This window comes from Pipra filicauda, unplaced genomic scaffold (assembly GCF_003945595.2).
Source record: "Pipra filicauda isolate LSUMZ 115617 unplaced genomic scaffold, ASM394559v2 scaffold48_size3843733_pilon, whole genome shotgun sequence".
NCBI lineage: Eukaryota > Metazoa > Chordata > Aves > Passeriformes > Pipridae > Pipra > Pipra filicauda.
In genome coordinates, this window is record NW_024104631.1 from 688302 (window position 1) to 708786 (window position 20485).

General features: G+C 40.0%; 1 protein-coding gene across 2 annotated transcripts; it reads left to right on the forward strand.

Annotated features, from left to right (window-relative positions):
- Positions 1–1849: 1849 nt before the first annotated feature.
- Positions 1850–20458, forward strand: LOC113991480 (heterochromatin-associated protein MENT-like). Of its 2 annotated transcripts, XM_027727856.2 has the most exons (14): positions 1850–1881; positions 2933–3110; positions 4396–4509; positions 6146–6280; positions 6657–6774; positions 7139–7281; positions 7828–7983; positions 13496–13672; positions 14596–14682; positions 15035–15172; positions 15681–15798; positions 16511–16653; positions 17766–17933; positions 19004–20458. In XM_027727856.2, exons 2-14 carry the CDS (start codon positions 2943–2945, stop codon positions 19415–19417), a joined length of 2079 nt encoding a protein of 692 aa, XP_027583657.2. In that variant the 5' UTR covers positions 1850–1881; positions 2933–2942; the 3' UTR covers positions 19418–20458. The 2 variants fall into 2 exon arrangements, with proteins under 2 accessions (XP_027583657.2, XP_027583658.1); XM_027727857.2 differs by lacking the exons at positions 13496–13672; positions 14596–14682; positions 15035–15172; ... (2 more) ...; positions 17766–17933; positions 19004–20458 and adding an exon at positions 8811–9864.
- Positions 20459–20485: the final 27 nt, after the last annotated feature.

A 20485-nucleotide genomic window follows, 5' to 3' on the forward strand; every position in this document is an offset into this window, starting at 1 on the left:
CTAACTTAAAAGGATATTAGAAAACATTATCAACCCATCACATGGATTTAGCATATTTTGTCCTTTGAGATGAGTATAATTCTAGTTACTCAGTATGCTATTTTTATTTTTATTTTTAATTCTTAATTACCAGCTAAAGAAGTGTTCTAAAAAGGTAGCTTTAAAACCTTGTGCAAAGGCACAAGCCTCTCATTCAGTCTAACTGCGTATTTCTGTGTAAATAGAACACCTCAGTCACTTCTTGTAAGGCAGCAAGCAGTATCACAGTGTAGAAAATTAAATTACTCTGCTTTAAAACCAGAAAATCCACAGTATTGGATTGCTCTCAGAGATGAAGTCTTTTCAGGGTATCTATCACTTGTTCAACAACATGGCTAAATTTGCAAACATTATTCAAATCATTTAAGCCTTGGAAATCACTGAAGGCCAATATAAACAGATTACAGCTTTCCCAGGTGTAATGGAAGCAATTAATTATGCAGTGAGTATCTCTCCTACACTATGCTGCTGTCTAGAAAACCTAACAGATGCATCTAATTACAACTCACACTGAAACATGCTCCTTATGTGTTGCTACAATTTTAAAAGACCCGAGGGGTAGGAAAACATCCAATTAAAGTAATGTGGCACCTCACAGGTAGGAAAGCAACTTTAACAAAGCTTTCCTTTCCCAATTATATTGATGCAGAAGGTTCACCATTGGCAGGGAATTGGCAGCTGCGCACCCATATGCCCTGCACCAAATTTTGCAGGTATTTCCATAGTTCATTCCTCATTACAGGATCCTCCATGACAGCTGCTGACCTACAACACAAGTCCACGTTTAACCTATGCTCACAGACAGCAGGTCAGAAGAAAGCTCCAAAGGTAGTTTGTGCCAAGGAGAGAGACCTTGTGAGTCCTGCTCGATGTCGAGGAGGTAGCCCTGGAAAGCAACTCCTATCCAGGTTTTCAAGGTGGAGTTTTCAACAATGCAGAGAGGTAAAAAATGAAATAAAGGGCAAGGGTAGGATTACATAGGATGCTTCGGTTAGGGGTCAGAGTGGGGATGGACGGCTACAGGAAAGACAACGGAGGAAGGGACAGCATGATTGCAAGGAAAATCAGGAAAGGAGGTATTTTTGTAGCCAAGGAAAGATGAAATGGAAAAAAAATAAGGAATAGACCTCTGTTGTGCTACATCAGTCAAACAGCTTTCAGATTAGGTGGGGAAACAGAAATGAAGTCTAGTTTAAGACCCACATTAGATTCTAGTGATGTTGCCACTGACAGTACAAGCAAGGGTCTCATGCCTGCCTCTTAACCTTGCCTATCTCACAGTGGCAGCATTTCCCTGGTTGTACAGTCTTAAAATCCTTCAAGATTAGCAAAACCCATTTTTCCAAAACTGAAACCCACTAGGAATGACCAATTCTTTCTGAGAAGGAAAACAGAAAAACTCACACATAAGAAGTCACTCTCTTTTTTTTTGTCTGTCTGTTTCTCAGAGATAAATTCTTTAGACAAATCATAAAAAAAGTAGGTCAGGAACTGCCTTTTTTTAAACTCTCCAAACCACAAAAGAAAGGTTCTTCAAAGTAGTGTGGGTTCAAGTTGTTACTAGCCTGTTGCCACAGAGTGTTTATAGAAATACTTATGTAGTCAGTTTTGTAAAGTTCTTGTATGGTATCATTCTTACCATCACTTCACATCCTACTCTGAGATGATTCAGCTCTCCCACAGGGATGTGGGCTACAGCGCAGAACACATTGCCCAGTCATGAGTCATAAGAACCTTTGCAGAACCGGCCAGGCACACTATAAATTCACCCTACCCTTCATGTGAACTGCAGAAAACCTGGAGACACCTGGAGCAGCAGTGTTTCTTCCTGTACAGAACAAGGTACTGTAATGACTTCTAGATACCATTTATTTCACACATTCTTGGATGATGTTGCTTTGTTGACAAATGCATAGCAAAAAAGGAAGCAGGGATCTGAATTGGAAACCATCTAATACTGGGGAAAGTAACTAACTAAGATTGCACAGGCAGAGTCTAGAAGGTGGAAGTCTTAAAAATATACAGGAAGAGCAATTTATTGTTCAGAGTTCTATAATTTCTAGGGCTCATTGACTAGCATATATATCATAGCAGAGTAAGAATCACAATGTTTGCTTAAGTCAGCTAATTTGTTCTTGTGCTCTTTAGTGCTTAGAATTATCAGATCAGCTCCTGGTATGCAAACTACTTTGGGGACAAACTGTCTTTATTCTAAGGCCATCCTATACCAACCAGAAAATCTCCTAGTCCCTGTCTAGAGCTCTCAGCTAAACCTGAAAGACAAATGACAAATAGCAGCATTCGTGGGCTACTGAATACAGAAACTTTGTCCTGCAGAAGTACTGGGAAGCTAGGATCTTACAGCTTACTGCTGTAAGACAGAGCTCAGGACACTTTTGAAAGTCAAAAAGGTAATTCAGGATGCTTAGCATCACCTAAATGAATAATTTTGACTCTATTTTTACCAGAGTATTTGTTCACTACAGCAATGAGCATCAAAATGCTCTTGCACAAACTGAAGCATAAAATTTGTCATAAGGGAGAGCTTCTCCATATTTTCTAGTCCAGGCATTGGTGAGTAACGTTATCAACTGTTACTCCAAGATGCTGTAAAGGACAGTGCAGCAAATGGTCACCAAATAGGAAACAAGACTGGAGGCTGGTTTATCCCTAAAAATGATGGCTAGTGCCATCAGTGAAATATGGACATGGACAGGACATGCTAAACTTTATATGACTTTAATATAGTTAATCCTCCTCATTCTTCATATGGATAATTTTAGAAAGCCTTTAAATCACAAAAGGAAGTTCAAAAAGTGAAGAGAAACTTGCAGACACATAGCAGTCATAATTAGTCGTTTGTTAATAGCATATTTTCTCCCTTTCTTTGCAGCTTCAGAACAATGGATGCTTTAAATAAAGCAAACACAAGCTTTGCTCTTGACTTTTTCAAACAGCAGTGTCAGGAAGATGGTGACAAGAATATTTTGTTCTCCCCTTTGAGTATTTCATCTGCCCTGGCTATGGTTTATTTGGGAGCCAAAGGTAACACTGCAGATCAAATGGCAAAGGTGAGTGTGGGCTTCAAAAAGTAGATGTCTGAAAGGGTAGGTCTCTTGGAATAATGTCCTCCATGACAGAATTTTACTGTGATGGAACAGAGGAAAGCCATATATGTGTAGAGTTTTGATTAGAGTGATTTTTCTACTTATGCCAGCTCCCATTTTACCCCTGATGTGCTTTGCAATGAATAGACCAGTTCTCCACTTTTGCAGATCAGCTCTACTCTAGCCTCTGCAAACAGGACCCTAAGAAATGACAGAAGTGGCACTGGTGACATTGTCACCTTTTAAATTTCACCAGCAGAAACAAGGGATTTTTATCCCAAAGCTCAGTAACTTGAGCACTCACCAGGGAGTAGGAGATTTGGATTCTTCTTCTACTCTGCCACAGAAAATTCTCATCTCATATCTCATCTCATTGGAAATGACTGCACAGAAAAGGACTCTCCCTTATAGTTATTATAAGTTTTACACTTTGCTAAACATAAATCCACATCTCCAAGATTAGAGAAGAAACAAGTTGAGACTACAACCCTTTCTTTAGGATGTATATTTTATTGGCAAAATCACAGACTGAATTCACTAAGTTGCACTTGTTCAAAGCTCATGGTTTCAGCACGTGACAGCAATGACAGCCCCAATGCACGGTTACCTAACACCTAATGCAGTTACCTACCTCCTATCGTAGGAGGTGATCCTTATGAATTTGCATCTGCTAAGGCAGAAGTTGTCCCACCTGCTAGGGCAGTGATGTAACTCCTGATATATAGGAAAAAAGAGAGCCAGTAGGGTAAAAAAGAAAGGAGTGATCTCCTGTTAGGATGAAGGGAAAACAAAACAAAAGGCACAGCTCTTCTCAAAAATGTTCCAAGGTTGATTGTGCCCCTTTGTAGCCTGGGTAAGGTGAACAAGACCAGAGAAAGGGACTTAAGGCATGAAACTGCCTGCACAATTTTCAGGCTTTCTAACACATATGCACGCTCCATTTAGACTTCTGTTTTGATAGGCTCCATCTGGAGATAATTGGCTCTTCCTAAGACATAATTCCAAGCAGGCAGATTTCTCTATAAAGACTAGGTATGTAAGAGTTTTGCGTTGCAGCCCTCAGCTTAGTGTACACAAGCCATTTTGTACACGAGCCTCAAGACTTAATCAAAGATTTTATATTCAGAAAGGCCTGAATAAAATCTGAGCTTGACTCTCTTCATTACCAGTTCCCATGACATCACTGAAAAGTTTAACAGAAATGGCAAATTTTCTATTGATCCATTTATTATTGCTTTTTCCACTACAGGTACTTCACTTTAACAAAGTTGAAGGAGCCAAAAACGTCACCACAACCATAAGAATGCAAGTCTATTCTAGAACAGAAGACAGTCTATCAAATCGATGTGCATGTTTCCAGAAGGTACCTCACCCAAGATAGTGATCAAGCTATGGGCATGGTCACATCTTTTCTTGCTTGTATTTTCCTTCCACATTTGCATTTGCTTACATTTGCCTTCCTCAGAATTAGTGTACACAACTAATTGGTACAACATCCTGTGATACCTTCACCTAATGCAACATTTATTACATGCTTCCCCTTTTTAGGCAGAATTGCAAAAATTAATCTCAAATTTGCAAAATTTAACATTTGATGTTATCATTCTCTATCAATAGATCTCTTGTTCTTTCTCTCTTAGCTTTGAGGGCAGATTTCTTTCCCAAATTATTACTGTTCAAAAGCTAGCACACTTCCTACCTCAGAGAGCTAATCCCAAGGATTAGCTGCCCTTCCACACATTTGATTGCATCATTAAGACAATAAAACCAAAACATTAACTTTCCTAAGCTACTTATGCTTGATATGTTTCAGAAATTAGTCTCCATTTCAATTGAACAGTTAACAAAATAAATTTACATATTGGGATTTTCCGAAGTAGACCAGTTGCCTGCAATAAATCTTAGAGAGATGGGAATAATTATATTCCTGAAATATTTCTTTGCCATACTGGCAGGCATCTTGTCCCGAAGTATACGTAATTGAACATAGCAGAGAAACACAGAAAGGCAAATGTAATCCCTCTGAGGGAAAAAAGCTCTTTTTCCTCGCTGACAATTTAACCAGGGTGGTGTCAAGCTCTTCTCCTTGCTCTTTCCCATCATCCTTATTTGTTGTGGGAGTGAGCCATTTCCCTGCAGTCTGCCCACAAAACCCCAACTCCTATGAGTTTTGATGAGTGGCCACTTGTTTCTCCATCCCATGGCCAAATCCCATGGTGGGAAGATTTATTTTAGGGGTTATGTCAACATCTCATTGGCACTGCATGAACAGGAGAGGGGTTGTTGCTCATGAGTAATGCTTGTCCTAATTGTAAGAATTACAGAGTGCTATGTACAGCACTATGTGTAGTGCTACGGGTTTGAACAGTTTAGAGATTTAAGTGTCTGTTCATGCCTCTGATTCTGAATCAATAACAAGGTGAATACAGCACAGGTGCAGACTTTTAGGTTACTAATTCACAGTTTATCTTCCTTGAGCTCATTTGAGAGTCTGAGCCAACATTCATTTAATCCTGTTGTTACTTTAATATAAATAACGTACTGCAATTACTGAAACATTAAGAAAACAAAACAAAATAAAAAACCCCAAACAAACCACAAAATTTTAAGAGAGAGATTAAGAAATTAAGGGCAAACCTTCCATGTAACACCCTTGACTTTCATAAATGAAAGGAGTGACACAGCCAAATCTTTATGCATTGTTTAACAATTACTCTCTCTCATTTTCTGGATATCCTAAATTTTATAATCTTCACTTATAAATCCTTAAATATTTTGCATAGTTCAGGCTCTTAAGATTTACATTGTGTACCATATCTGCCTGCAACTTTAAAATTATTCTTTTAATACTGACAAGTTTAGAGTACCTCTTCTGTTGTGATACAGGTAACAGATCACCTGAAGAGAAATACTTTACTTGGAGCTGTATGAAAGAAAAAAATGTGAATTTTTAACTATTTTACACAACAGATGAATAACATTTTTTTTCTTTATTCAAGAAAGAAATTGGCAAATCAGATAATATCCATACTGGATTTAAAGCACTAAACTTTGAAATCAATCAACCTACTGAAAATTACCTGCTTAAAAGTGTCAACCAGTTATATGGAGAAAAATCATTGCCTTTCAGTAAGGTAAGCCTTTTATTCAGATTATGCAGTGCCAGTTAACCTTCATAATCTCTCTATGACAATATAAACCACATACTTTTAAATAGTTTCACTACATTTGCAAATCATGTTATTATCCTTGACATAAGTGTTTTCTATGAGACTTTTCCTGAGACTTTGGACACTAAAATTTTAGTTTTATGGGATGTGTATCTAATCTAAGAATCATTTGCAGATGTAGTTAGACAAGAACATTTAAATTGAGCATTTCCACTAAAAAAATACATTGCTCCTTTGACAAAAAGCTATGCTTTCGTCCATGCAATTTTTATCTCTGGCTGTAGTAGCACTCATATTGTAAAAGAACAAGCCTAATACCAGTGTCTCTCTTGCACTGCAGGAATACTTACACTTAGCCAAGAAGTATTACAATGCAGAGCCACAATCAGTTGACTTTGTGGGAGCAGCAGATGAAATCAGAAGAGAGATCAATTCCAATGTTGAACAACAGACTGAAGGTAAGTTCCAACCTCTCCTCTCCAAATCAAAAAGAACCCATCTTGCTTTCTCTGTACCCAAGGGGCCGATGGCAGGTAAACAATTAACCTCAGAAAGGTAAATCAGATCACTTTTCCTAAAGTACTCATCTCGTTACAAGGCCTTACTAAAATTAGTGTCCTCCATCTGAATGTGGGAGAAATATGGCTTGTTCTTCTTTGTAATTCGAGATTAGCCCAATATATTTGCGAATAATCTCAAAACAGATGGGTGCTATGGCAGCACTTACAATTTCCCTGCCTTATAACCACAGAAACTGTGCCAACACTTGCACTGAAACAGTAAAAGTACACAGATGTGTGAATGTCCTTCTATTTTCTCTAGGTAAAATCCAAAATCTTCTGCCTCCTGGATCCATAGATTCACTCACCAGGCTAGTCCTGATAAATGCACTCTGCTTCAAAGGAAATTGGGCAACAAAGTTTGAAGCTGAAGCTACCAGGCAAAGGCCTTTCAGAATAAACACGGTATGGGAATATGCTACCCTAAATGCTACATTGCAGATGGAGAAAACTGAAAGAGAAATTCCTGTCACACTTTAAATCCACGCGGCATAATAGTTACTTCATTTAAAGCATACAGTATATTTTCTTCACCACACCTTCAGCACTAAGGCTGCACACACGTAGTAGGCCCTGAGCCACAAGTAAAATTGTCAGAAGCTGACTTGAAAAAAGCTTCCATTCTCTGATAGCAGGAAAAACAAAGAGGTGAACAAAACTGTATGGGTTAGTTCTTTACATATTTATTTTTAACCATACAACAAATCAGAGTGAAATACAGCTTCCCATAATGGGAGTCATCTGAGACAGCTCAGATAGCTTGTCATGCCTTCAAGTGCCTTTCCAGAAGACCAGGGGTCCTCTGAAGATCCTGTGTCCTAGCCATAAGGATATCTCAGACACACTGGGCAGCTTGTAGAGTAAATACAATAATCAGCCACTGTGCTATTTTAACTCAGTCCTTTAGTGTTCAGAGTACAAATGGAAACCACTTAATTTGATTTGTTGCAGCATACAACTAAACCAGTGCCGATGATGCACCTGAGTGACAAATTTAACTTAAGCTACGTAGAATCAGTCCAGGCTGATGTTCTTGAGCTTCCATACGTCAATAATGACCTCAGCATGTTTATCCTGCTACCAAGTGACCTCACCGGCTTACAAAAGGTAAAACAACTGAGAATATAAATCATCTGAGAAAATAAGAGTTTCATTAACTTACTTACTTTATGCATGTGTGAGGAAAAAGACCAGGCTGCAGTCATGTTTCTAGGAAGGAGGGCACTGATCAGGCTCAAGGTAAAGCAAATCTCAAATTTGGACTAGTACTGTGAACCTGAACCTCTTGAAGCTCAGACTAGATTTCTTACTCTTGGAAGCTAGCACATCTGTGCTTTCCAGTGTTGATCAGTCCTGGAAACAAGTAACCCAAACCCATAAGATTGCTCTTCTTCCTGCCCAACAAAAATGAGGACAGCCAGCCAGCCCTGCTGAGATCCACTGTCTGTACTGATTTAGACAGATATGATTTCATTCTAAAAAAAAAAAAAACCACCAAAAATTGGGCAGCCTCTGCTACTTTTCAGGATGTCCAGAACTGGTATGTATGGACACTGCCACCTTCTGTAAAAAGACTGATTATGCCTTTGGATAACAAACTCTTAAAAAATTCTCATTTATAGGGTGTTCTGTGAGAGGAAAAAAAAAAGCTCTTTTCAATAAATTCTAAAATGCAGGGAAGACAGAACTGGGAACAGAAAATCAACCTATTGTAACCCTGCTATATTCCCTGACAATTCCCAGACAATTTCTGAAAACAGTTCAAATACTGTGTTGACCAACCATAAGCAACATTGTTGTTTAGTCAAAAAGATTTCCAAACTGGCGTTTCCCTACTGTTTTTCTTGTACACTTATGACAGCTTGAAAAGCCCCCCATTTAAGAAAAGAGAAGAACATTCTGTAATTTTCTAATTCTCTTTTTACTAACTGCAGCTGGAAAGAGAATTGACTTTTGAAAACTTGTCTTCATGGACCAACCCAGAACTAATGGAGAAAATGAAAATGGAGGTTTATCTGCCAAGGTTTACATTGGAAGAGAAATACGACCTCAAATCTACTTTGAGCAGGATGGGGATACAAGATGCCTTCACAGAAGGCCAAGCTGATTTCACAGGAATGTCAAAGGACGGTGATTTGGTTTTGTCACAAGTTTTTCACAAGTGTTACCTGGAAGTCAATGAAGAAGGCACAGAGGCAGCAGCTGCCAGTTCAGCAGCACTGGCATCACGAAGTCTTGGTGCTACTGTTATTTTTGTGGCAGATCACCCTTTCCTCTTCTTTATCAGGCACAACAAGACCAAGAGTATCCTCTTCTTGGGAAGATTCTCTTCGCCCTAGAAACTCAACAATTACTAAACAGGTTATTGCAACAACAATAATGAACAAAATACACACCACGAAGAGCATCTCAATAGTCTGTGCACTTCTTAACTTTCCTTTACTGTTGACAAATCTCTCAATGTTAGAAGAGAGCATATATTAAAAATAACCATGAATTCATGCCTCTGGCTCATTTTCCTGTCCAAAGAACCTGAAAATGCTAGCTTTACCCTGTAAGTACCAGACTGTGCATGGAACAATATGGCTGTGTCTTTTCAGTACTTTCTGAACCAGAACTGCCACCATTCAGAACAGGTTGAGTTGATCTAAACAAGTAATTTTCAATATATGTGTTTTGGTACCTAAGAAGAAAAGAAAATCTTCCTCCAGAATGCTGCTCCATCTCCATTAGTTTCAGGTCACTATGCTGATCCCTGCAGGAGGGCTACCTCACCCACATTCTTGTCAGTTTTTTTACCAACTTTGTGGCCTGGCAGAGCTGATAATGAAATAAACCTGCAAAATCCTCTGTGTTCCTGGTACTGATGCTTCCTTTTTTTTGCATGAAAAGAGGCTAACGCAAGTACTTTCTAATCTCTGGCCCACAGCAACTGGAAAATATTGAATAACACTATAGAACTGGAGGAAAATAAAACCTTGAAACCTTCTCCTTTGTAACCTTCCATCCATACAATACTGTTTCCAGCCTAGCACTGCACTGCTTTGCTCTCACTTTGCTTTTCCAGTTATTCCGCTGGTTTGAGGCAAGATCAAATGGGAGAATTAAGTCTAATTTAATACAAGTAATACGTACTCCTAAGTGCTTTCAGGAAGATGACATGCGAAATCCCCCAGGTTGTATTTACTCCTGTCACAGCTCTTTCTCCTAAGAAAGTGTTCTAATCAGTCTTGCATGTTTGCTGCGAGTGCTCCTGACTACCTGAATTCACAACAGAGAACAAAGGACTGGTGTTCTTAATGGACTTGCACACACCAACAGCATCTTTCTAGAAACACATCTTCTTGGGACAGCAAGACTCCCTTTTCCTGGCAAAGAGACTGTTGACTGTCACTGAGTCCTTTCTCTTTTCTTTCAAGTGCTCAACTGCTTCCAGGGTTCCTTCTGGTTCTGATTTCCAAAGGGGAAGGAGCATAGAAAAAGTGTCATGAAGAAAGTACTTTACATTACCCCTATACAACCCCAGCAGCACTGCCTTCTGTCTGTCTCAGTTGTGAAACATGACACAGGATCCCCATGAATTCAGGTCTAATTCTGCCTCGCTTCACTAGTACAAGAGCTTCATGTCCCCAGGGATAAGCATCTTAAGCACTTCCTGATGTATCTTGGGAATAAAGACAGGAAAGCCACACCTGGGAGGCCAATGAAAAACAAAATCATGACAACATGCAAACAAACTCACAGGCCTTTAAAGCCAATGGAAATGTGAGTCACCTTTTGCCTCTCCTTCAAATATTTGAAGCACGATTGCAAAGATGACAGACTTAATGTCCTCTTCTCAGTGCCAGGTCATTACCGAGTGGCAATAGCCACAACGCTTGAAGGGTGAGTTGTATATTAGGGAACAACCTTTTTCCAAGGTGAGCAGCTGTGAACTGGAGAAGGTTACTCAGAAACGTTATGTAATCTCCATCCTTGGAAGGGCTTTGGCTAACCTTATCTACTGGTGGCCCTGCTCCCAGCAGGAGATTGACTTCTGGATGCCTCTTTCAATTAATATGTGATTTTTTTTTTCTCTCCTGTCAAAAGCCACTCTGCCTTGCCATCTCTCTTTCTCATCCTGCCTGGCATCCTTGCATGTTGACTAGCAAAGGCAGCTAGCTTGCTCACATTCAGCATACTTCTTTGGGACTTGGAAGTCTCCTGGCTTGGGCTTTCCAACCACCTAACCATTCAGCTTACCTTTCAGCTATCCAGATTTCTTGAGGACTTACTCATCATACTAAAACCAACACTTGTTTAATTTCTGCAATTTCTCCACTGCCTTGCACAACATTGATTTCTGCCGTTTTTTAGAATTCTTAACCCACTCTGTTCCTGTAATCAGGCTTGCAGCAAAATGCTTAGCACATAATTTCCTTCCCTTCCTTCACCTTCCCCTGTCCTCCAGTTGGTCTCACAGTAGTTGCCACCACCTTCTTCTTTCAGCACTGTCTCTCTTCTGGGACTGTAGAGTGACAACTACAGTGCCATGTTTCCCCCCACTGTCTGTTTTCACTCCAACCTTGCTCAAGCCCTCCCAGTGTGGTTGTTTCAATTCTTGTCCTCCTTTACTACATGTAAGTACTGTGCAGTAACTCAGTGTTTTGCAGTGTTTCTCTCAAATGATTCCCATGCATGGTTGCAATGAGATTTCTTCACCAACACAACCAGTGGGGTGTCCATCCTTTACCCTCTGCATGGTCCTTCATGGCTTTGGGTCTGTCTATGTTATTAATGATCTTCAACTTGAAGCTGGACAAGCAGTGTCTAATTCAATCACTAAGCTTGGTGTTTTATGCTGATGTACTGAATTGGAAACACAGGAGTCACAGCTGCACAAAACCAGAGAGAAGAATCAGGCCTTCAATATCTGCTTAAATCCAGGAAAAAAAAAGTATTGTGTAAACTTTTTGCTAGTCACTTATTTTAAACAACAGACTTGTTTTCTCCACAACACCAGAAAACCTTTGGAATGGGTGACCTGCTCTGCTATCCTGTCAGTAGACTACTGTGGTGTAACAACAGAGCTGAGACTTTAACTCCATTGTCCTTTTGAAATGTCTAAAACTGAAAAGTGACAAGGTTAACAAAGAGGCCAAAATTATGCAAGATCTTTTGGGGATAGAAAAGAGCTTTGGGTAGAAGGAAACAACATGGATGTAGGGGAGAAGGAAAGGGAGGTGCAAGTAGTACTATATTTCTTAATTTAAAAATTGCTTAACACACAAACACAGAACCTGACTGAAGACAAGACCTAAGTCTTCTCTCTCACAGGATCAGAGGTAAATATTTAAACTAAAATATTTAAACTTTGAGTAGTAACTTCTACAATGCTTTTAAAAAGCAATCTGTGCCGTACATGTATAGATAAAGTATAATATACCAGTGTTATAGTGCATAATTCTTGCCTCGTGTTTTCCTAAATGTCGACCATTAGACAAAATAAATCTTGAGCCTAAGGAAAACTGCTAATTTGGGGCAGAATTGATTACAAGAAGGAAAGTTTTCTTAGGGCAGTGACTGCCTTTCAATTAAAATCTTCAGTTCAATAAAGGAGTTCCATATTTCAGGTGAAGGCACATTAAGGGACTCAGAGGAGTATTCATTAGCAGACAACAGAGAAATTTCCATCCTGATGCTCTCTTGGTTGTGTTCTCCAAGGGGAGAAAATCACTCAGTGGTCCAGATGTGGTACTGACAGGATACTGGCTGCCAGAAGAACTGTAGTGGTTTGGCAACCAAACACTTGATAAATATCTGTAGACTTCAGAGATTGCTCCACTGTTTCTGATGCTCCATTCCATAGATACAAATATTAATAACAACAACAACAACAAAATCAACATTTTTTGTCTTCTGAGTAGAAAACGACATGAGGTAGGTACTACTGGGCAGATATCCTAAAGTCTGGAGCACTTATAACCTCCACTCATCTGCCAGTTTCTGGGGAAAATAAAACTGCTGGAACATACAGAAGGGGTGGTAGGTACACATAACGAATAAAACTCCATCAATCTAAATGGAAATACCAGCTTTGCTGTTCATGATACTATTCAGAATAGGTGGCTGGCCAGGAAAAGAAAATGAGCCTAAGAATTATGCCTAAATTCTTTCACAGAATCAGCTTTCAATTCTATACAGATCCAAAATGAAGCAGTAGGAAACTCAGACATGCTGTGAATCAATGTATTAAAGATGCATTTACAGTCCCCTGCAAACAATAATTTGATAAATCATTAGTTAAGGATAAAAAGGAAGAAAAATACGCAATTTACAAATTGCATATTTTTGAAAAGCAAAGGCAGAAAGAAACAAGGAGAAAACTGCAGCTCTGTAAAAGAGGACATATTCATAGTTAGAGGAAAATATTATTTGGCTAACAAAAAAAATAGAAGAAATTACTGTTCCTAGTAGGTGGCAAAGAGTATCTGTGCGGAAGATAAATACACAACTATGCTATTAGTTTTTGTTGATGTCAATGCATTGTGTTGCACATGTAATATTTCTCACTAATACGTTTTGTGTACAAAATTTTAAACATTCAAACAGTACCATTCTGTCTGTTGCCTCTTTCCAGGCTGTAGCAATGGAAGTGGTCTCAACCTCAGTTGGCAAGTTTACGGTTGATCTTTTCAACAAGCTGAATGAGACCAACAAGGGAAAAAACATTTTCTTTTCCCCTTGGAGCATATCAGCTGCTCTGGCTCTGACATACCTGGGTGCAAAAGGGAATACAGCAACTGAGATGGCAGAGGTAGGTAGCTCTATAAAACATACACCCCATACAATACCTAGCTCCTGTACTAGCTACAAATCTTAGTGTTAGAAAAACTTGCCATCATAATGACAAGGAACCAAGGCACATAACAAGTGAATGGCAAATTTTATTAATGTCATAGCACATCACTTTCTTCTCCACTAAGAGAAAGGGTCCTGCTGGTATCACATGCTGTGCACAGAGGTTCTCTGAACCTGACTTCTTCTAAATTATTTGACATCTTCTAATTTGTCTTATGATTCCATAACTTGGTCACAGATGAGACATTGCCTCTGTGAAGCAAAAAGCTGATGCCAATAGCTCCTAACTAATTGGTAGGAGGCTTGCAGATCCCTGCATTCCCCCTCTCTGTCTTGGCCAGGGTGCATCCTTCTATCCTGATTTATGCTTTCCTAAACAACTGCCTGACAATCCAACAGGAAAATATGAAGGGTTTTGGTATATCCACAGCCCCAAACCCAATCCTACTTAATGTCACATGGGCACATTGCTGGCTCAGAAGGAGCTGTGATGCTCAGCACCGCCCAGCACTCTCCTCTGCATCACTGCACTCCTATTCAGAGGCCTTTGTACCATTATCATGTGGAGAACAATTTGGGCTTGCACAAACACATTCCTGTTGCTGGAAGCAACAGCTGTGGAAGGGAGATCTGCCTTGCAGTGTGCAGACAGAAGCATTGTGTCGATGCTCTAGGAGAGGGACAGAGCTAATCATTGTTATTCTATGGGATTTATGTATACTACAGCTTCAGCATCCCTTTGATTAGTCACCTAAGCAGCAGACAGCACAGTGAGTTATCACAAGGAGTGAAACAAGACAACCATTTGATCTCCATTTGTCTTTAAGTAACACCAGTTCCTCCATGCCTGTTTCTTATCTTTAGAAACTCTTCTTGCAGGTTCTTCATTTTACTCAAGCAGCAGGAGCTGAAGCCTCTTCTTCTGTGGCCAGGCCTTCTCGAGGGAGACCGAAGAGAAGAAAAATGGTATCTATTAGAGCTGAAATTCGAAGACAAAGAACCTCCAAATCTAAATGTTCAGATACAGCTTTAGGAGTCCAGCATTTATTGTCTGCACCCCCCTTTAAAGTACAAATGCCCACCATACTTCACAACAGGTTGAAATTCAGTTCCTTTCACTCATTCAGACTCTGAGAAGTGTGAAAGGACAAGTCATTGGGATAGTACGGAAGGTTTGCTATATGGTTTGATGGTAAACTTGAAAAAATAATGAGTAAGAAAGGGGAACCCAAATTCCTGTCCCACATACATCACTTAGCATATTTTGAAAGCTTCATGCAAAAATGCAATTGTTGAATGTTTGGTTTCTTTTTCCAAGGATCCTGAGAACAAGCAAGCTGCAGATGTCCATTCTAGCTTCAAAAAGCTCCTGACTGCCATCAACAAACCCAGAAGCACCTACTCGCTGAGAAGTGCCAACCGCATTTACATGGAAAAAAGCTTCCTATTATTACCTGTAAGTTAAATCTCAGAGAGGAGTAAGAAAAGGTGCAAAAAATATTTCTCACTTTAATTACTTGCCATTAATAGAACAGGTTTGAAGCTGACCCTGAATACTGCAAATGAGAGCTTTGGACTCCAGTGATAAACTTAACTGAAAAATACCAGTCGGTCTGCTCACAGAATTTAAGGATGCATTGCCCTTTGACTGTACTGTAGGGATTCCTTCTCGTGCAACGTGCCTTTAGTATTGGAAACCCCAATAGACAAAATTGTAAAAATTAAGCACATCCATGGGATGCGTGCATCCTTCCTGACTTCTCCAGATAAAACTTGGAACAAATACAGGAAATTTCTGTTCTTCAGTTACTTCTTAATTGTTAACCCACAGTCCAAGAGACTCTTGCAGTCCTCAAGGCCCAAGAATCTATCAAGTAAAAGAGCTAACAACTTCCCTTTCGGACTGAAAAATAGCGTAGTTCTCTAGCACAGAACGTTTTCATTGCTTTTTTGTTATTTTTCAGACATATATACAGCTCAGTAAGAACTACTACAAAGCAGAACCACAGAAGCTTAACTTTAAGACAGCACCAGAACAGTCTGGAAAGGAAATCAACGCTTGGGTTGAAAAACAAACTGAGGGTAAGCTGAGCTTAACCCCAACATCTTTGCTCTCCCATTAAGTCAGCCTGCCATTTCCTTTGGGCAGGTGTCCTTGCTTCCCCAGGTGCTGCTTCCCCCATGACCTGCAGCAGCCAGGTCATGTCTTCCAATGTGGATGTGGACAGTGAGCCGAGATGTGGTGGGAGGACAGAGGAAAAGCAGCACATTTAAACAGCTCCAAACACCTGATCCAGACGCCAGTGAGATCCTTGGGGATACTCCCACTGACTCTGCTGTGCTCTGCATCAGCTGATCCTCCAGTACAACCACTGTCCTAGCACTGCACCCATGCATCACTGGCAGAGCAGACAGAGGGGAAAGACAGCTCTGCCTACCAGTGTGCTCCAGGGCGGGTGGGGATGCCTGCCCAGTTGTGCCATCCTGCACTGGCCAGAGGTGCTGTTCTCCTTCTACCTGGCGCAACCAGCTGGTGAGGCAATATATGGCTTTCTGCTTCTAGCTGCTTGTCACGAAGCTGTGACATTCTTGGGGGAAGGAGTAAATCCCTGTCAGTTAGCCAGGAGGACAGCAAAACGCTTTGGAAATGGTAAAGAAATTAATTGATTTATGTTAGGGAGCATTTTAGGGAGCAGGGCACTGAGGACTTTTTACTAAGAAGGTGAACTGAGGGAAAAAATGATCAAAATGTTCACACTGCTAGAATGAAATTTGACTCTTCTGATTTCAAAAGGCAAAATCAAGAACTTGTTGACTCCACAAGATGTGTCAAACACCACCGAGCTGATCCTGGTAAATGCAATTTACTTCAAGGCAGAATGGGAAGTGAAATTTCAGGAAGGACATACAGATCTGCAAGCCTTCCGACTGAGCAAGGTAAGCTCCTCCTGTGTCCTTCTTACTGTAAACAACCTGGTGACAAAAGCAACTGCTGAAATCATAAGTTTTTTAGGTACCCATGTGGTAACCCTCTGTGAAAAGCTGGTTACAGCAAAATCTGTCAGTGCTAAGCTCACTGAAATATTAAGATGCTCAGGTAAATGTTAATGAGCTCCAGATAACAGCTACTGTTTCCAAAGTACTACAATCACTTAGGCTCTTTTTGCAAAAGAGTGCTAAGAATGACTAGATCATAAAAACATGGTTTTGAGAGCCCAGGTTTCATGGACAAGAACTACATGGCATGTCACGGCTGAGTAGGGTACCCAGACCTCTGAGGTGTGCAACCTAGCTAGGCACAAACATACCTGACCAAATACAGCTGCAATGGTGTACCCTGAAGTTTTGCATGGTTGGAAGGGACTAGGAGAAATGATAATGGCATGTATCCAGAAGAGATGTTAATGAATTCACATTAAAAGACAAGAACTCTGTGCATTTTCCACAAACTCTACCTTCTGCCTTCTGATTAACCTGTATACATTGTCTGGTTTCCTGAATGAAGGGACATAGATGTTAAGGGAGGTTACATACTCCTGACAAGGCGACTGCTTGCCAGGAACTCCCTTCATCATGAGCCCTTTTGCTCTGACACTAGTGTTATCTTCGCTTAAGGGCTGTGACATAAGGAACAATCAGCTGGCCACTTTTTATCAACAGAGAGAGGAGACCACTGAAAAACTGCACAACATTTTTCCTCTTAAAACATAGCTGTTTCTCTGCCACAGTGTTGTAAGGCCATATCCCATACCTCCTCCATCCCCCTAATCCTTGCAGACATTTCTAACTCTCTTCCTCCCTCCTCTGTTGGCTGCTGTGCATGTTTTGAGGGGGGAAGAGAAAAATCTGTCAGTTCAGCCCCCAGTGAAAGCTTTGGGACAAACTTTAAGATGAACAATACAGTCCAGTCAAGAAAAGCTTTGGAAAATGAATGATAAATTGCTGTTTTAAAAGCTGTTTATAAAAGTTTCTGCTCCCTGCACTGTACTGAGACATCATCATCCTTCCATTCAAAGAATGATTTCTTACTTTTAAACAAACATTTACAGAACAAGACCAAGCCAGTAAAGATGATGTACATGAGAAATACATTTCCAGTTCTCATCATGGAAAGAATGAACTTCAAAATGATTGAGTTGCCATATGTGAAACGTGAACTCAGCATGTTCATCCTCCTTCCTGATGACATCAAAGACAACACTACGGGTCTTGAACAGGTAAAAAAACATGATACATCCATTTTGTATTAGCACACAGTCATTTTAAAAAAAAAGCAGGCTGGCAACCATATCTCCCTTTCTGAGGACATGCTGTCATACTGTTTGACCCCTCCACTAGCTGAGTTAATTTCCTTTGATACTTATCTAATCCCAAGAAAGTTCCTCCATGCTGAGCACCCTTAATTTGGTAAGAACTGAAGAGAGTAAACACTGTGCATAATCAGATGCTTAGCTCTTCAACAGCCCCATGACTGACACCCAATCTTACACGTTCTTTAAGGGTTAAATCTCACTGCACATTCAGGAGGGACAGTACTGCACCAGTAGTAACAGCCTCTTCCTAAAATAACAGACCCCTCTTCCCTATGGCCTGGAAGTTTGTTTACCATCTTCTTCTCATTCTGTTTTCCCCCCTCCCCCCCACCACTTGTTTGCTGTCTGAAAAACCAAGATTTTGGTGAGACTGCATTTGCTATAATAATGAGATCTACCACTGTAGTTACTACAGTTCCAAGGTTGTTAAATTCTTGGAGTCTGTACCATTCATTGCTTTCCTCCATTTGATCTGAGCTGAACTGTCATGGTGTAGTGCCCAGGACACAGAGTGGCAGTGAAAGACCTTGCTGGAAGACATTTGTTTCAAAGCTGTCATGGTAATACGTGCAATAATGTCAACACCTGTTTTTATAGAACTGGACCAAACTACATGCCATGCAGCTGTTAATCTCACAGCAATTTTTTTCACATTAGGACTGAATTAAAAGAAAGGAAAGAACTTCCTCAGGGAATGGCAGCTGTTCAGTGCCCTCTCTGTCTTCCTTTTGCAATGAATTTGGCAGGGTTGGTGCTCAAAACTTTGCAGTATTTAGACTCAAATATTTGTTGCATACGCTGTCTCTGATAATCAGTAAAATCAGTTTCTACTTCATGCTTTCAGATAAATGTTAAATTCGCTATTTTAAAAAATGTTTAATTCATTACATTGCCATAAAATTGATTAATTCGTAGTTAATTAATTGTTTTTCCCTTGCAAACATCAAATTCCTTCTCTTTCTTTTAAATGATAGCTGGAAAGAGAACTGACCTATGAGAAGCTGTCTGAATGGACTGATTCCAAGAAGATGACTGAAACTCTTGTGGATCTGTACCTACCTAAGTTCAAAATGGAAGAGAGATATGACCTCAGTGATAATTTGGTCAGGATGGGAATGCACAGTGCCTTCAGCCGCAATGCTGATTTCAGTGGAATGACTGAGAAGGGTGTTCTGCAGATCTCCAAAGTTTTTCACAAGTCTTTTGTCGCAGTTGATGAAAAGGGCACTGAGGCAGCTGCTGCTACTGCTGTCCTTATAGAGCTAGCAAGTGCACCTGTTGGCCATGTTCTGAAATTTAAGGTTGATCACCCCTTCTTCTTCTTCATCAGACACAACAAATCCAAGAGCATCCTCTTTTTTGGTAGATTCTGCTCTCCCTTAGAATGAATTATTACTTGCTCTCAGACAGCAACCAAGGTTCACTGTTCAATGGAAAAATGTGAACTGCAGTGCTAAAATCTCAACCTTAAGCCATATAGCCACCTGTACTGAAAATGTATGTTCTTTTCCTCCCACCCCAATCCCCCTCAAAGAAGGCAGCACCCAGAAACCATCCTGTGCCATCAAAGAATGCCCTTCTACTGCTCCTTCCCATTGTCCTAATGAGACAGCCCTCCACAGAAAACAGTGTGGAATTTTGCTCCCTTGCATCAAACCTGCTCTTCTGGCTTTGTTGTTTGAGAGTAAGGTGGAGTGATAAAAGCCCTCTGCACCTAGCTAGATGGCATCATCTAGCCTATGTCAAATGCTGACTTCAAGGGAAGTGCAGCTCATTCTCTTGGCTCTCCCAGAGAAAAAAAAAAATCCCTAAAAATTAAAAAAAAAGAACTTGTAGAAATCTGTTTGACCTCTTTTCCTCACTGAGAAGTGAGGAATTTGCATTTCCTTATGTTAATTTCCAATTTAGGACTGTTGGGATTAACAAAATTTAATACAAATCCAGAATAATCTTAAAAAGTTCCTTACCTTCTCCTGTCTCACCACACGTATATAGACACATCACACCTCTCTCCTGCTCCTTCAGCTACTTGAAAAAATTAGGCTTTGAGGAAAAATTGTCCAGCCCTTAACATTTAATTGCTGACTTCTAATCATCTTGCATTTTTTCCTCATTTTTCTAAACTTTGTAGTTTAAAGTTGCTGAGAGTTCCAACCGTCAAAAATGCTAAGAAAACTATGAGCAACATGCCTTCTTGCTACCTTTTACTGATATGTAGTCTAAATCCTTTAGAATTTAAATCTGCTTCCTCTTTTTAATTTTACTTAATTATACCTGTTTCCTGTCTAATATCTGCACAGCTTCCTTGCTTCCTGTGTTATTGACCAACATTTGATTTGTACCTTATGAGTGCATCTCAGCATAGATATTCGTGGTATTGACAGAAACACCAGTGAAATTTTGATTGATGCTTTACTTGATAATTTTACCATGACCTGCATTTAATAAAGTAAATT